We start from the raw sequence: 18,692 nt of genomic DNA on the forward strand, positions 1-18,692 counted from the left end.
GATTTAAAAATAAAGTTGTGTGGGAGTTTTAGCTCCTTATGAAAAAGACCTATAAAATGAGACTCTTTCCAGAGATGGGTGGATGTTTGTTTGTTTGTTTTTTATAGGGCACAATATCTGCTCAACAAAATTCTATAGGATGGTTCAAAACTGTTTAGAAATGATCTCTTTTAATATTAAATTCTGTAGGTATTTAGAGGCATTTCTCTAGAACCTCATTACATTCTATAGGACTCTGCTGGTTTCATTACTATTAATATCTATATTTTCAGTCTTTTTGACAATCTGGATTAAATTATTAATTCAAAATATATTTGTATGTAAGTTACCCATTGGCTGTATAGCATTTCAGAGTTACCGGGGTACTGTAAGTCAGGGCATGTCAGTCTTTATCTAATGTGTTCAGGTATCAGAAGTCACGCTTGGCAACATTTAACTTGGAAATTTTACATCAAAAATAAATAAACTAATTCATCTCAAATGTCAGGATTCCAAGACTGCTGGCAGGGACATTGCATAAATGATGCATTATTTTCACTGGGGCTATGCAGTGTAGCTGTTATCTAGTGTTTTCCTTTATATGTTAAGCTTTTTTGGGAAAAGACTTCAAAGGGAAAAATACTGAATTCTGTTTTATTACATGATAAACTTCTAAATAATGGTGTTATAATAAAATAACCCATACAAAATGGCATGACATTGATTGCAACAGAATTAGAAAAACCCAGCTCCCTTTAAAACAGGAGTTTCCACTTTTCGTTTTTAGAGCTCCATAACATACATTAATGAAGCATATATTCGTGTTAAAATTATGCATTGGTTTAGTATATACAAGCAACATCAACTTATTATAAAGGCCAGATACAATGTATTTTAGTTAGGGAATTTAATTAAGCAAAAAATAAAAATCCATCTAAAAATTATGTGCTTTAACTAAAATTGGTCCAAAGTATATTGGCAGTGCTGGTGGGGGTAGAGGAATGGAGAGAGAAAGTTAAAAGCACTGTCAAAATCTTTGCCAGTTTGTGATTATACATTTTGCTCTCTGTCATCGCAGCGCTTGTTTATACTACTGTTGTTCAAAATCCTGCCCTTAGTCTAGCAGCTGGGAGGGTACCAGTACTTTGCTGACTGGATATCTGGAACATCATCGCTAGGCAAGATAGCAAGCAACAACACACCGCTGTGTGCTATGTAGTACTCCCTTGTGTAATTTACTCACGGATTCTATCATGAGAAGCATAGCAATAGTCAGTCTATGTATGGATTCTGTCACTGTCTAGAATACCCCTACCCATTTTTTGTTCTAGATCCCTTAGCCCTCATGTTGTGAGCTATTGTGGAGGTGTTTTCCAACCTCAGAGGTCAGACACAATTCCTCGTCCATACACAGATAAAACTTTCATTATGAGCTTCCTAAACCTGTCCGTCCCCCCTGCCCCCCCCCACCACCTGGTAGGTTTTAGTCTAAAATTCAATGTATCCTGCATTTCCATTAAAAAACCATTCTCCAGAGATGTGTACATCCAGAAATTAGCTTTGCCTTGGACTCTAGAATATAGGCAGATCCAATGCAAAATACTTTTTTCACAATTATTATTTTAAAAGTGTTTTTTTTAAGGTGCAGGTAAGAACAAGACAAGGCCCTGATCCTACAAATATTTAAGACCATACATACCTTTTCTCATACGAGTAGTCCTATTGACTTCTCTTAGGCTACTCATGTGTGTAAGTGTTTGCAGGATTAGGGCCCATGTTTACTTCTTTTAACACATTTCTTTCCATTTTAATTCAAATCTGGATTTTTAAGGGCAAAATACAGGTTTTGAAGCCTCCTCCTCAATGTAAAATAATCCTATTTAAGTAACTTTGCAATGTATGTGTTTTATTAAATGTTCAGTTTAAAGATTGAGTTTTGTATAATGTTTAAAATGTGTTTCCATGTTAACATTGTGATTCCTCGGTGTTGTGGAATTATATGATATAATGAATTATCAGTTAGATAACACATGTTCTAAAAAGCTTCTTTATTTTTCAGCTAAGCATGTTCTCAAACACCTGAACATAATCTCAAAATCATCTATATTTTGGGGCTAAACTTTTTAATCCTCTAAACTTCTAATCTTTACTTTCATTTGCACATAGGCAACTCCACTTTAAGTCAAGGGGAGTGGCAACTCCACATTAAGTCAAGGGAGTTACACATGTGTAGAATTTGGTTCACAGGAAAACATTATAAACTAAAGCAATTATATATTTAGGACCATGCTCCTGCAGCAACTTATGTGCATGCTTAAGTTTAGGTGCCTGATTAGTTGCATTGATTTAAAATTGGTTCCTTCGTGAGACTGGGGTTTCCTTTTCAGTCCAAGACTTCCTTAAATTGTTGGGAAAAAATGTTATTTTCAGATAGAGACTTTATTTACAAAATCTAATCTTTTCTTTGTTTTTAAGATACCCTTTTTAATGGCCTTGGGCTCGGTGCAGTCATTGGCCTAGGAGTAGCAGCCCTTTTGTTAATCCTTGTTGTGACTGACGTCAGCTGCTTCTTTGTACGGCAATGTGGATTGCTAATGTGCATCACTAGGAGAATTTGTGGGAAAAAGAGTGGCTCCAGTGGAAAGAGTAAAGAACTAGAGGAAGGAAAAGCTGCATACCTGTGAGTATCAATAATAGATCTCGGGAAAATGCTTAAAACAAAAATGTTGTCTGTCCAACACATGTATATTACCTTGGTGTTAAGTTTGCGATATGACAAAAGTCATGCTTCACAAGTTATTTCTACTACATGGCACAATCAATGAATCTTTATGTTATCCTGATGTTTGCACTGTAAGGCAACAATGGTGGTATATCAGATGTATGGTAACTGATGGCAAATGTTGCTTTTTAAAAGGATTTTAAGAGCCCCTGCTTTGGCTATTTAAACTATTCTGCCATAAAGAGGGACAGTGTTCCTGAGTGATTAATATGCACAGGAACACATGGGAACAGATGATAGAGCCATTGTAGTTCCACACACACTCTGCTCGTCCTGGAGCTCCTAATGCAGTGACCTGTGATGCCAAAATTATGACTCCTGTACATCCTACAATATTGATGCCAATGAATAGCCCCAGGAAAAGAGACAAGGGCACACTGGCTTGTTGCGAAATATGTGAAGCAACATTCTATCTTAACAAGTAGAACTAATTCTAGACAAGCTGAACAGCTGCTACCACTGACATTTGACATTAAGCCTTTTGTGGTCATTTAAAAAAAATAGAAAGGAAAAAGGTTAGATGTTATAAGAAGGACATGGTGGAACTATAAATTAATACAAAGTGGGATTTTACTGTAATGGCTACTGCAAATGCTTGCTAAAATAAAATAAGTGATTAAGAAAAAAACACATGCCGGAGGAGGGGAGGCATATTAATTGGAAGTATATAAAGGAACAGTTCATTTATGTGGAAGGAAATGTCCTTAAATGCTGAGAGATCCATGAAAGCTATGGAAGTCATCCATGTATGTCCTGGTCATATAAGTCAAGGTTACTTTGTGTTCCCAATTTTTGATGCATCCGACGAAGTGGATATTCACCCACGAAAGCTCATGCTCCAATATGTCAGTTTATAAGGTGCCACAGGACTCTGCTGCTTTTACAGATCCAGACTAACACGGCTACCCCTCTGATACCAATTTTTACAGTTTCCAAAGCATTTGAAAGAGATAATACCTATAACTTACCCTCCTCCCATTTTTGAAATGTTTTCCTCCCTTGAATTTTAGATCTGAAAACATTCCTTCTCATCCATGTCCACCTAGCATAATTGAATAGACATGTAACAAATTCTACAAGTATACTATCTTTATGTGGCTTACAATAAGAGACAGTAATACCATCGCTTTTTCTATGAATAACACCAAATCTTCAGATTCAATAGATAGAACATCTAAAGACAGAACAGAGCTCTGATTTAGCAATTCATCCCTATTCAGCAAAGCTCTTAGGCTTGGGGATAAGTACTTGGCTAAATGGGGATGGATTTAAGTATGTGCTTAGGTAATTTCCTGAATCAGGACCTTAATGTGATGAAATTTCAAATGTCACTGATAAGCATTTTATATCTAAGTAGCAAATCCAGATTCATTTTGATCAGTCAATATCTGATTTACCAACAATATGCAGCTTCCAGAAAATATAAAGCTGACCAATAAGCCCATATAAAAGAGATTTCTGCTAGGATTTCTTCAAGACTCTTTTCTGGTAGGCGTGATGTCTTATTTATTTACATTTCTTTTTTCTTGGAATGGTCTTGTGAGATGCAAATCTTGTCTTGTTGTCTTACGATCCAGTCCTACATTCTTATTTCAGCACGTTTCAACACATCATATATAGTGTAATGCAGGACAATCTAAAATTTCCAGACAATCTTGAGCAGTCTCAATTTCCATTTATTTCACATCAACTAGGCATCTTAAAATAAGACATTGGATGTTTGCATATTTTTCAATGGGGCAGGTATTTTTTTAAATTAGGTTTGATTTCTGAGAAATGTATTGCCAAGAACTATGTTCCATATGTCCTGGTTATAGAAATATAGGCCTTGCAGAATTTACAAGTCAACTAAGATAGAACTAAAGTAAGGTGTTTCCTGCAACTAGTATTTTTTCTGCATAGTGTATATACATTGTTTCTTTATAAATGAAGAGCACATTCTACATGCATTCTGCTTTCTAATAAAATCATATTTTCTAGGATTTGGATATATAAAAAATTTTCATTGGGAATAAGATTCTAAATATATAGGATAAAATCAGTAGAAATTATAAGACCCTTCATCAATCTCATTATGATCCATAATTGTTCCACATACTTGAAGTAGGCCTCATTCTAACGTGTGCCTATATGAAAAGGGTGGCAGTTAGCTAGCTCTTAATTAGCACTCAAATGTTTCCTAAATTGATCACTTCCAGTTGATGCCTTAAAAAATAAATGTTTGGTTAATTTAAATGCATTGCAAATTGAATGTCATTTTCACAAGTATATGAACACTGGTTAAGCATCATTTTTACAGAATGCAAAGGGCTGCTGAGTATTATTGTAACACAGAGATCCCTAGCTGGTCAATATGGTCTACACGTTTTCTATACTCCCATTACCTGTCTCTCTAGCAGTCTGCATAGCTGGTAGGAAAGAAGGACTTTTTCTGAGAATATCTAGTCACTAAGTGTTAGTTAGAACTCTCTATCCATCTTGCAGATAGATAGATAAGAGCATTTGTAAAGTCTCTGTGTAAGAATTATATTTTTGGCAACAATATAGAAATATAAGACACGAGGTAAGCTAAGACATATCCCTTGTCATGGGACCCAGGCTAAGCTCAGGGAGCTAGCAACCAGGCTGATTTCTGGACTGCAACAGGTCTAGAAATCAGATTGCTAAAGATGAGGGATTGCCCACCTATATGTCAGTTGTCCTGGGTTTTCCTCATTCAAATGACTACAGTTCCTAGCAGGGGCGGCTCTAGGCACCAGCGCAGCAAGCGTGTGCCTGGGGCAGCAAGCCACGGGGAGCGGCCTGCTGGTCACTGTGAGGGTGGCAGGCAGGTGGCTTTCGGCGGCGTGCCTGCGGGAGGTCCGCCGGTCCCGTGGCTTTGGTGGCAATTCGGTGACGGGGACGCTGAATCCGCGTGACCAGCGGACCTCCCGCAGGCGTGCCGCCAAAAGCCACCTGCCTGCCGTGCTTGGGGCGTAAAAAAACATAGAGCCGCCCCTGGTTCCTAGAAACCTGATTCAGTATGTCATGTCAAGGAGAGGAAAGGGATGTTTGTTTGTTCTTCCTGTATTGGAAGATCACAACATTTTTGGGTACACAATGATTTGTGCTTCTAACATAGAAAATTGTATTATACCTCTACCTCGATATAACACTGTCCTCGGGAGCCAAAAAATCTTACCACATTATAGGTGAAAACGCGTTATATTGAACTTGCTTTGATACACCAGAGTGTGCAGCCGGAGTCCCCCCTCCCCCCCCCGAAGCACTGCTTTACCACATTATATCCGAATTCGTGTTATATTGGGTTGTGTTATATTGAGGTAGAGGTGTAGTTACTAATTAGCATTATTTTCTGTATTGCTGTAGCGATTCAATGCTCTGGCCCAGATTGGAGCCACGTTGTACTGGACACTGTTAGAGTGCAGATCGAGCAACCACCCCTGCTCACAAATTGCTTAGAATTCATTGTCTGATTTAATGGGGGAAAAAAATCAGTAGTTTAAGGGTGGGGAGTCTTCATCTGTTCATAAACAAGGGAAGTGTGAGATAGAAAATATATATATATATATTTCAAGATGATTTAAATGTTTGGTGGGAGCTATTCAGGTCTGATGAGTAAGGGCCAGATTTTCATTTTGCACTAAGCCTACTTTACATTGCTACAGCAGTGGCGAGAAGCCATAAAATGCCCATAGCTTTATATTTATACCCACTTTAAGGCTCAGTACCCTGCCAGAGTGTTGTAAAGGGGCCATAGTGCAAATAACAATCAAGCCCTATGTTTTACTTATTGCTTCTGCCGAGGTCAGTAAAGGTTTTTTGCCAGCGAGAAGCTGTCCATTTATTATGTACTCATAAACAAATGGTCTTTTGAGATTTTATGGTACGCATACATGCTTTTAGGCCAGATAGGCAGCCGCAGTGCCTGAATGCTTTGAAGGCTGTAAGAAATCAGGAGCAAAACTGTTGAATGCATTCCAGTGTTAATCATTGGTAATTGGTTTTGCTGTTTCTTCAGTGACTTTCTGAAAGGAGGGATCATGGTAATTAATAAAGCATAATGTATTCTGATACCATAATGATGGAGGTTAAGACTCTTTTAATATTTTTTAGGAAAGATGGATCAAAAGAGCCAATAGTGGAAATGAGAACAGAGGATGAAAGAATTACCAATCATGAAGACGGGAGTCCAGTAAATGAGCCAAATGAAACAACACCACTCACAGAACCTGAGTATGTAGCCTGGTATTTCTAACAGCTTTTCAATAACTATGCACTGCCTGATTAGAATGAGCAGACTTTCAGCTGTGTGCAAGAAAAAAAAGTAGCAGAGAAGCATTGTGGGATATGCTGGTACGCTCTGTTTATCGGTGTATTTTGTTCTAGCAGTGACAATTTCAGGAAGGAGTGAGCATCTCCATCCCTTTACCAATCACTTGCCTAACCCAAACCCACAGCACAACATAAGTTGTGGATTGCCCAGCCCTTCCCTGCTGCTGTGAGATGGGAGGGGGCAGTGGTAATTTCAGACCCCTGCCTTTCTTTTCATTGCTTCTGGCATTGAGGGTGGAAAGAACTAGGAAAATTGCATGCCACATTCCATTTCCTGTTGCCCAGTGGTCCTAGAGATACACTCCAAATGAATGCTGACCTGCCCAAGCTGCATCCTAATGCTGCTTCTGTGCCCTCTGTGAACATAGGTTATCCCCATCATCCCACCCCACCCATACTCTACAGTTGTGTAACTTGGAGCCCAGATGTCTGTGCAAGGCCATTTGGTATAGCTGGTGGAACTGTGCTCAGATACTGGCTCCTCTGCTGAGTTGCTCACTTCCCACCCCTCAGCTCTATTGCTGGAAGCTGCATGCTGAAAAGCAGCTGAAGGAGTTTTCCAGGATGGCTACAAGGACCTCACAGTCTGTGGTGGGTTCAAGAATCAAGGGGATGTCCCAGGGTTGCTGGCCATTTGAAGGGCTCCTGACTCAAAGAGAGAGGAGACTGAGGAGCTTTAGTGAGAGTCAGAGGCTGGAGCAGGGAGAAGGTACAGACAGGCCTTGCATCTTCTCCAGTTGCTCAGAGAGCAGGACAAGACAGTCCCTTAGGGAGGAGGGGCTGGGCTCAGCTGGAGTCTGGGCAGAATGTATTTGAAGTCATATAAAGTAGAACTTCAGCAGGGGACTTTTGTCTCATACCTTCTGGATTGTATGGAGCTCTTTAAGTGGCCGATCCCAGATGGGGAAATTGAGGCAGGGCATTGCAGAGCTATGCTTTGCCAGCAGGAGGTTCTTTGGAGGCAGTTGCCCCATTCCAGGGGGGAAGAGCCATTGGCTCCATAGAATCCAAAAGTCTGAATTCTGATGGGCACCAGATTCTGGCCTCTGTTCTACCTATTATAGCCAATAGTGCAAATTCAGTGGAGCAGCACTGTTGCTATTGCCATTTTAAATAATCTCTTCAAGATGTGTGTAGAGTGTGTGACTTGTTTTATGGTAGATCACAAATGAGTGTGACACTATTCAAAGTCAGCCACTGAGTTTTCATTGTGATGAGTATTTGTGATGTGCATATCTTTTTCTTCTCTTGAAGATTGGGTTTACTTGTGAAAATTGACTGATATTTAAACAGCTATAATGGCAGCATAATTACTGGTACTGGGGCCCTAACCATGTGAATCTAAGGAAGACAGATCAATTACTAAAGACATTCATCCAGAAAGTAACGGCCTGTGAGTCTCAAAGATGGATCTATATTTATGGAAGAAGAGGCTGAGCCAAAGCCTCTGTGATCTTTGGGTGAATGAGAGCAAAAAAATCTCTCACGGCTGTGCAAAGACCCTTAAATAGTAAATGGTGTGGAGACAAAAACCAGCAAACTGAGTATTTCTAAAGAAAATAAAATAACTTTTGTAAAGGAAACCAAGTTCTTAGTCGCTGTCTGTTTCTGAAAATACAGAAAAGGCTTCTTACTTGCCATCACGTAGAACTGCAAAATGTAAGAGTCCCTACACAATCAGGAAAGAATCCTGTGGCACCTTATAGACTAACAGACGTTTTGGAGCATGAGCTTTCGTGGGTGAATACCCACTTCGTCGGATGCAAGTATTCACCCACGAAAGCTCATGCTCCAAAACGTCTGTTAGTCTATAAGGTGCCACAGGATTCTTTGCTGCTTTTACAGATCCAGACTAACACGGCTACCCCTCTGATACTACACAGTTAGGGAAGATCTGGTGCTACTGACTGCCACTGATGTTTGTGAGGAAATGCTAGGTGATTCTAATGAGAATTAATGTATGTTTCTTTTAAATAACATGTGTCTGAAGAGTTCAAGCTTCAGTTAATAGGCCATCTATAAAAAAGAGTGTATACTTGGCATTCAGCTGGATAACTTAACTGATATATCCAGTAATATTATTTTATTCATCCACTGCAATACAGATTTAATTTTTGGGAAGAGCTGAGATACTACAGTGAGGAGCGCTATAGAAAACCCATACCTATCTAGATAGTCAGTTTCTGTTGGGAATACATCAGTGAAAAGCTTTCAGTACAAAACAACTGCAGCAGAATTTATCACTGGATAATTCTGTGTTCCTGAATCGTGTTATGGGATGAACTGTGTAACTATATAATATTACTGCAGTTGTAGAGTATTACTGTGATGAGCATTATAGAAATGCTTAAGATAGAACACAATTGATGAGACTTCATCAATGATATGCTGACTGTGTAAACTAATGTGGAGAGTACATACCATTACACAAAACCAGTCATATAGGCTTAGTATACTGGGGCGTACTAGCAGCCATTAATGACAGAAGAGCCAAATTGCAAGAACATCTGAAGACTACAGTAAAAATTGTTTGACTAGATCTTTGAGCCCAGCTGAGCTGCACTCTGCACAACACATGATGTGAAAGAGTCAAAGGTTACTTCATGCTCATCCCCGAGCCTGGGGTTGATTGGGAGCTGGTTTGGTCTCCGGCCCAAGTTAGAGCACCCGTAAGGAAGCTCTAACTTCCTCTGGCTGCAATGACCCCCAGTGGGTCATTTGGTAGCCTGGAATAGCTGTAGCAAAGGGACACTCTAGGCACAGACCTGTCCTCTTACCATTATCTCCTACGCAAAAGGTGAGGTTCAAGGGACTGGCATAGATCCAGCTGCACTGTATCAACCTGCCTGGAACTTGGAGGGAGGAGCACATATTGCAGGAAGGAATAGTTTGGAAGGGGAGCCAGAAGTCAGGGCATGCCCATGGCTAGGATGCTAGCTGCAGGTGCAATATCTCTGTAAATAGTTCCCTTTATAAAGAGCTGTTTAGTTGTAGAAACATGGATTCCTCTCATATATTACCCTGCACATGATGTGTGAAACATGGTGGCAGTCAGTCTAATGAGACCCACAGCAAGTAAGAGAGGGATTGGCAGGTAAACAATGCAGTGCTTAGAAATAGAGCTAACAGGTAGCGTGGAGAGACTCAGGCCAGACATGCATAAGCAAGTTGCAGCAGGAATTGTCTTTATACAGAGCTGACCATGGGGGACAAAGATGAGAAATGAAGGTAAAGCTTTTTTACTTTCTCATAGCAGGGGGTGGGGAGGGGAAGGATGGGGAGTTAGCACACAGTAAGCTGCACACTGACTGACCATGTCAATCCTGCTATTGCAAAGTAAAAGTTCCGTACTGTGCTTTGGTCTAGACCTGCCTCAAACAGGACTAGATCAAACAGGACAGATCTCAAACAGGAGTAGATCAAATCACACTAGGGAACTTTCAGTGTGCGGTACCAGGGTCCACACAGCCAGCTAGTGCACTGTAGATTTGTACCCTGGTTTGCTGTTCACTAACTCTCCATCTAGACTAGTGGTTCTAAACCAGGGGTATATGTACCCCTGGGGTACACAGTGCTCTTCCAGGGGGTATACAACTCATCTAGATATTTGCCTAGTTTTACAACAGGCTACATAAAAAGCACTAGCAAAGTCAGTACAAACTAAAATTTCATAGACAATTGTTTATTTGTACTTCTCTATATACCATACATTGAAATGTAAGTACAATATTTATATTCCAATTAGTTTATTTTATAATTATATAGTAAAATGAGAAAGTCAGCAACTTTTCCATAACAGTGTACTGTGACAACTTTGTACTTCTATGTCTGATTTTGTAAGTATTTCAGTGAGGTGAAACTCGGAGGTACACAAGACCAATCAGACTCTTGAAGGGGGTACAGTAGTCTGGAAAGGTTGAAAGCCACTGATCTAAACAAGCCCATTGCTGCAAAGAATAATGCATGAAACACTGAGACAGATGATAAAGGTGTCTTGAGTACTCTGATCCCAGACAGAATGAAACTGTGATGCAAAATTGTTTGAGATTATTACTCCAGTTTCTGAGAAATGGACTATCTGGAGGACTAGAACTCTGAAAGGTGCATTTTGTAAGGTAGTGCATACCTCACACTTGGCCCAGACATGTCCTATAATGCAGCAGAACTCAAATGATTCAGCACAAAATGGGAATTTGAGCACAAGAGGTCTTCCCCGTGAGTACCCACAAACCAGTAGGAAAGCAGAGTCAGCAAGAAAGACAGCCTGATAGCAAAGGCAAAGAGGCAGGAAGGGATCCATACCTGGCAATGTTGGATCATTGAAATACACACTCCCAGGGACTACATAATAGCCAAGCACAGATGCTGATGGGTTGGAGAATCAAGACTCCGCTTCCAGTGCGGGGTGCCCTGCTGGAGGAACAATCATAGTACACTGAAGCAGTTAACAGAGTGATAAGCTAAGCAGGCAGCCGGCTACTACAAAGGTGCCTAGGACCTGAAACCACTATGCACAGATGAGCAGGTCTGAGTCCAACCATCAAATAGCCACTCAAAGTAATAGCACAAGGCAACAGTCCAGACTACGCTGGGACACCAATCATATGTGGTAGCTACAGACTCAGGACAGTGATGGAGCCAAAACCGATGATAATTGCAGAGTAGCAGCAGACAGCCAGCACATCCAGAGAGAGTCCTGGCCACAGCCAGGACAAAAAGGATATATAGAAGAGCCTCAGCCATCAGCTCACTTCATGCAGGAGAGTCACAAGAATTGAGTTATATGAATAACAGGACCAACAGGACACAATCCAACAGAATGCAGGCAGCTTCAGAGTGGAAGCAAGTCCCCTGCCAACAGCAGTAACGCAAACCAGTGGGAGACTTGTTTGAAAACCAGACAACTTAAAGGACTACGAAGCCTAACAGGCTGCAATGGACTGGCAGTAAAGGACATGTCCTTAAGGTGGGTTCTGCACTAATAACCTCTGGTCCAAGCAAGTCAGCACATGCTTGCACAAAAGCCAACAACAAATCTTAAAGAAAAAGATGTAGCAACCTACATGGAAACTGAAGGAAGGAGCCCAGGTTGCAGAAAAGAGTTTGGAGGAACCACCTGGAACTCAGTCGGTTATGGCTATAATGCTAGCTGCAGTTACAATATCCTGGTAAATAGTTATCTCAGTAAAGAGCCAGTGCACATGAAATATGCACCAGCCCTATGCTAACTGGGTATTTCCTAATCCTCAGGTAGTCAGCTAATCAGGCTTTCCAACCACTTTGTGATTACAGACCAGCACAAAGCAATCACAGTGGGGTCCAGGATAAAAGTGTTTAATGCTAGGCCAGGGGTTGGCAACCTCAAGCATGCGACTCGCCAGGGTAAGCCCCCTGGCAGGCCGGGCCAGTTTGTTTATCCACCGTGCCCGCAGTTTCGGCCAATCACGGCTCACACAAGCGGCGAGTCGCGTGCCAGAGGTTGCCAATCCCTGTGCTAGGCAATTCAAAGTCTAGTGTATAGTGATAGAGGAGGCTCAGATTACACTCTTCTCTGTACACAAGTACCCTGGTTATCAAAGAAGAAAGTGTTGCAAATAGAGTTTGAGCTGGAATCAAAGTCTTGTTCTAGTTAAATCACTTTACAGAAGGACAAAAGCTAGTTGTCGAAGCCAGAGTACTTGGCAGATATGTTTTCTCGTGAATGATCTTAATATAAGTATGCAGGGCAAATGCTTCACAATTTTTGACTGGGTGTAGGGGAATCACAACCTAGTTTCATTCTGTCTTGAAACCATTTTTTCCAAAGATTATAAAGATGTAATTTGTCATCTCCAAAAGAAATCTTAATTGAATATTAAACCAAGCTGAAATTAAAATTTGCAGAGTACTTTGTACACAGTGAGAGGGATAAGAAAGGTTTGAGCACAGTTAACATTGAGACACCCTTTGCCTTGGATATTGCAGATCCTGACATCTTCATGGGATTTGAGATCAGATTTATTGAATTTAATATGTGATACCAGCAGTAAAAACCAAGTTGCACTGTGTTCCATTGGTTGATTCTGGAGTTGTGCCAAGGTTGACCTCTCTCACTAATAATGCAAGGAACTACTTACTTCCACACACAATCATATGTCTTTGCGAGCTAGTATTGTCATCAGTCATATGAACAGTTATTAAGCCATGGTATTTGAATAGGCTTGGGATTGAAAATAGACCACATATGACTCTTAGTTCAGTTATGCCCCACCAGGATAAAGAAATAACAATGGCCATACTAGGTCAAACCAATGATCCAGCTAACCCAGTATCGTGTCTTCTGACAGTGACCAGCTCCAGATATTTCAGAGGGAATGAACAGAACAGGGCAATTACTGAGTGAAACATCACCTGTTGTCTAGTCCCAGCTTCTTGCAGTCAGAGGATTGGGAATACCCAGAGCTTGGGGTTGCATCCCTGAGCATCTTGGCTAATAGTCATTGATGAACCTCGCCTCCATGAATTTACCTAATTCTTTTTTAAACCAAATTGTAATTTTGGCTTTCACAATATTCCCTGGCAATGAGGGAATATTGTGAAAGGTTGACCGTGTGTTGTGTGAAGAAGTACTTCCTTTTAAACCTGCTGCCTATTAATTTCATCAGGTTACCCCTGGTTTTTGTGTTATGTGAAAGGGTAAATAACATTTCCTTATTAACTTTCTCTGCACCCATCATGATTTTATTGACTTCTATCATATCCCCCCTTTGTTGTCTCTTTTCCAAGCTGAACAGTCCCACTGTTTGAAATCTCTCCTCATAGGGAAGCTGTTCCATATCCCTAATAATTTTTGTTGCCCTGATCTGTACTTTTTTCCAATTCTAATATATCTTTTTTGAGATGAGGTGACCAGAACTGCATGCAATATTCAATATCATGTATATATATATGTATAGTGACATTATTATATTTACTGTCTTATTATCTATCCTATTCCTAATGGTTCGTAACATTCTGTTAGCATTTTTTACTGCCAATACACATTGAGCGGGTGTTTTCAGAGAACTATCTACAATGACTCCAAGATCTTTCTTGAATGATAACAGCTAATTTAGACACCATCTTCCTGTAGCTATTGTTGTTATTTATGTTTTTCAATGTGCATTGCTTAGCATTTATCATCACTGAATTTCTTCTGCCATTTTGCTGCCCGGTCATCCAGTTTTGTGTGACCTCTTTATAACTCTTCACAGTTAGCTTTGGACTTAACTATCTTGAGCAATTTTGTATCATCTGCAAACTTTGCCACCTCACGGTTGAACCCATTTTCCAGACCATTTATGATTCTGTTAAACAGCACAGGTCCGAGTACAGATCTTCGGGAGACCTCTCTACATTGTGAAAACTGACCATTTATTCCTACCCTTTGTTTCCTATCTTTTAACCAGTTACTGATCCATGAAAGGACCTTTCCTCTTATCTCATGGCTGCTTACTTTGCTTAAGAGCCTTTGGTGAGGGACCTTTTTAAAGGCTTTCTGAAATATTCAAAAATAACCAAGAGCAAACTTCTCTCTAATTCAAGAACTAACTAATTAAATGTTACAATTGTAGTTACTTTGTAGAAACTGAAATGTACTTCAGGTTTTTTTTATATGAATGCAATAACACATGCAACATGACCATGTTTTGTATATTAATAATATTGGAAGAGTTCTAATATAATTTGTCATACCAATGGGTCATTTGTGATGCGTGGATTACAGTCCTGAAATAGCTGAAAACGATTAATACCTTGGGAATTACACAGTTAAGCCCTGATCCAAAGCCCAATGAAGTAAATGAGTCTTTTTATGACTGTTACGCAGGTAGCATTACTTAGTTACCTTAGGAAACTGAAAAACTATTACAGATAGCCATGATAGTCTTTTTGTCATTACAATAGGTTGCAAGCCTAGAAAAAAGTTAATGATTGCTTTGTACTTTTCAGTCTCAAGTTAATTCAAGTAAAAGCATTTGAATTCAAATGGGAAAAATATTAATTCTGGCAACTACAAATTAACATTTGAAAGTAATTTAAGGCGTACAGGAAAACTCCAAACCAACAAAAAATATTGCATGCACTTAAAATAAAATTAAACATTGTCAATATCTTGTGAGATTTTATTTGTTTATTAAATTGATTACAACTGGAGTTGTGGATTTTTAAGGTATATATCAAACCTAAAAAACCAAGCTTGTTAAGACATTGAAGTCAAAGAAGAGATTCTTTGGATTTGTCGGGCATTCTATGTTTCTTTCTTTCTCCTTTGTAATTAAAGCCATTCTATAATCTTCTCAGACTGATCTTTAAAAACATGGATATCTGAGTTCATTTCCCTACATTCATGGGGGTCACAGGAACTTTTCTATTTGAAATAGTTTGCACTTGTTAGTGACATACTCCAAGTCTACTACTTGTGCATAATCAGTTTCTGTTGAATATCTCACCTAATCCATCTGTCTGTTGCCCAATCACTTGTGTGTTGAGGCATTTCCTTTCCTTCAGCTTCTCAAAAAATATTTTATATCTTCTTCTTCAAACTCACAAATCCCCTTCTTGTCCTGTCTTTGTTGTATTTCAGGTAGTTTGTGTTCATTTTTTAATCTTTTGATAAATTGTTTTTTCCTTGTTCATTTCTAGTCTAAATTTCATAAAACCAGGGATTGGGGGATTAATTTGTCTTTATTGATATTAGATACTGTGATTATAAAGTTTTCCTAATAGGTTCTTCAGACAGGCTTTGAAGATGCTCCTAGAACAATGCAATCTAAACTAAAGGATTTAGCAATTTTCTTGAATAAAATCAGATGTCTCATGTTCACCATTTAAAAATATTCTTCAAAACAGAACCATGATTAGCAACCAATATGCTTGGTAATCTTTATTACAGGAATATTTTGGGAAAACCACATGCATTTTTGACAACTAGCCACTGGCAATAGGAATAGAAACTATTTCCAAGAGCACTGAAGATGAGATTGGTCTACTGCCTTTTCTGTAGATTAAGGAAAGTAATTTAAAAATTGTTTAGCATTTTCCTAACTCTCATACCATTGGAATTAGTAGTTAAGCAACTCCAATGCATTGTTAGGTCAGCAGTGAATGCTTTGGAAAATTCCACCCTGAAGGTCTACATGCATAGCTTTCAAATAAAAACAGCTTTCATCAATGGGAGAAGTGAAGATGATCAATGTCTTTGTGTTTTGTGCTTGAAGATTTGAGTAGTCAGTCATCCCGAGAGATACTGTTAATTAAAACTAGTTTGATATAATGAACTGACTTGTAATGATGAAATTTCCCTTTCCCTTTCTAATATAACATACATTATCAGTCACAAGATCAACTCCCCAAGGATAGATCTAAGTCTTCTATAAAATCAAGTTTGATTTAGGCCCTGATTCAGCAAAATACTTGATCTAGGTCTGTCCGTTTTCAGCAAAGCACTTAAGCATGTGTTTAGGTCCCAGTGAGCATATGCTTAAGTGCTTTGCTGAATCAGGGCCTCTGTCAGCTTTCTGGGGTTTCCTTCCATTTTCTGAAACTTCCTAAATAAACTCTTTGTCTGTCAGATCTTTTTACACTTGCTCTCTTCTTGCAATGAGTGAAATCCTGACCCTACTGAAGTCAATGCAAATTTTGCTATTGACTTCAGCGGGTCCAGGATTTCACTCTGTGAATGCAAGGGCATGAAAGACTTCTATATACATATAAAAAAACCAATATTCTTAGAAGTGTACAATTTGTTTCTGAATCTTTGTTTGGATTAATGAGGAATATCTTAATCCACCAAGAGTACAGAACCAGATTGATACCCGTCTCAGGCTACCACACAGGGAAGTAACAGTGCACATGGCACTCCTTTATCCACCTCCATTGGTGCTGACTCTGTGGGTGCTCTGGGACTGGAACACCCATGGGGAAAAAATGGTGGGTGCTGAGCACCCACCAGCAGACCCCCTATCAGAACCCTCCCCCCCAGTGCCCCCTGCCCGCCGGTGAGCCCTGCCAGTCAGTGCCTCCTCCTCCCTCCCTGCTGCAATCAGCTGTTTTGCAGCAGACAAGAGGCTCTGGGGGGGAGGGAGAGGTGCAAGGACGCGATGCGCTCAGGGGAGGGAGTGGAATGGGGTGGAAGAGGTGGGGCTGGGGCAGGACAGAGTGGGAAGAGGAGGGGGGTGGGGCCTTGGTGGAGGGAGTGGAGTGGGGGCAGGGTCTGGGGTAGAGCTGGGGGAGCACATTGTAAAGTCAGTGCCTGTGCCAACCTGCACTAACTACCTGCATTGCAGTATGTTGCAGGGAGCAGACTCCACAATTTAGCCCTTAGAGACTTTATATGAATGGATACTGCACTTACATTTTCTTTAAAAAAGAGTTTGGTGCTTGTAATATAGTTCTTTGTATGTATATAACTATACATATAACAGAAATAACTGTTCTTTAAAAAACAGTTTGGTGCATTATTTTAAGTAAATCATGGCTTTTTCTCATTTCTCACAGGAAACTGCCACTAAAAGAAGAAAATGGGAAAGAAGCTTTAAATCCAGAAACTATAGAAATCAAAGTTTCTAATGACATCATCCAGTCAAAAGAAGATGATAGCAAAGCATAAAAAGATGACTACAGCTGTCCAAAAAAAGTATTTGGATTGGAGTAACCCCGTGACCAAAACTCTACAGCTGACCTTAATTTCTTGGGCAATTTAAGCTTGGAATAGTTAGTACACGTGTACATATGATCAAACAACTTCTGTCTACAGTACCTCTCTATTTTGTTTTGTTAATGTTTTAGTATGTAGTCCTGGCTGACCACAGTCCCTTGGTATCAATTTGAATCTGCAGAAAAAGTACTGTAATTTATTATATTACAAAGGTGATCTATTTATAAAACCACTTTTACCAAGCTACCCCCAGCCACAGACAATACAACAAATAGCTCCACATCCTACAATGCAAGCTAAACACATGAAAGAAAGTGCCATATACGCCTGTATTTGTTTCCATTGGTAATAGAGTAAAAGATTTAGGTGGCCTTTAAAAGGAGAAGGGGAAAAAAATCAATCTCAGTATGAAACTTGAGACAGAGGGCTGGCCATGGTTGAATAGTCACCGTGGCTGTGTTTTGTCATTTGACAGAAAATAGAAAGACTGACTATTAGATGGTGACAGACCTGCACATTGGTTTTAAAATATAGTGCAAGGTTAATAAACACGATGTACACATTTAAAACAAAAATGGTTGAATATTTTGCAGGAAAAAAAAAGGTCTCATCTGAACTATATGAGTGTTTGACTTTGAAAGGCAACTAGATTTTCAGATATTCTGTGTTAATGTTTGGGAGACTGTGTGTGAACTAAAATGTGGAAACGTTTTTTTGTGTGAAAAGAAAACTGATTTATGGTAATAGCTTTTGGCTTCAAGTGAAATCTTAAAATAAACATGAGCTCAAATGAGTTGCCTCCATGTACTTATAGATATATATCATTCCTTCTTAGTTTTAACCACCTAGTCAAGCAATAAAGTGTTGCATTTCAGTATAACAAAGGAGTTGTTCACCCCAATCCAGTAGGCATGTTGTTAA

At 39.6% G+C, this 18,692-nt stretch overlaps 1 protein-coding gene across 1 annotated transcript in view; it reads left to right on the top strand.

The window, feature by feature from the left end:
• NCAM2 (neural cell adhesion molecule 2) overlaps nucleotides 1-18,411 on the top strand; it is a 262,107-nt gene extending 243,696 nt beyond the window's left edge. The window contains exons 17-19 of the mRNA XM_044996057.1: nucleotides 2,455-2,659; nucleotides 6,878-6,997; nucleotides 17,612-18,411. Of these exons, the coding sequence (XP_044851992.1) occupies nucleotides 2,455-2,659; nucleotides 6,878-6,997; nucleotides 17,612-17,723 (437 nt within the window). The 3' untranslated portion in view covers nucleotides 17,724-18,411. The remainder of the gene's footprint in view (nucleotides 1-2,454; nucleotides 2,660-6,877; nucleotides 6,998-17,611) is intronic.
• Nucleotides 18,412-18,692: the final 281 nt, after the last annotated feature.

This window comes from Mauremys mutica, chromosome 1 (assembly GCF_020497125.1).
Source record: "Mauremys mutica isolate MM-2020 ecotype Southern chromosome 1, ASM2049712v1, whole genome shotgun sequence".
In the NCBI taxonomy this organism is placed as follows: domain Eukaryota; kingdom Metazoa; phylum Chordata; order Testudines; family Geoemydidae; genus Mauremys; species Mauremys mutica.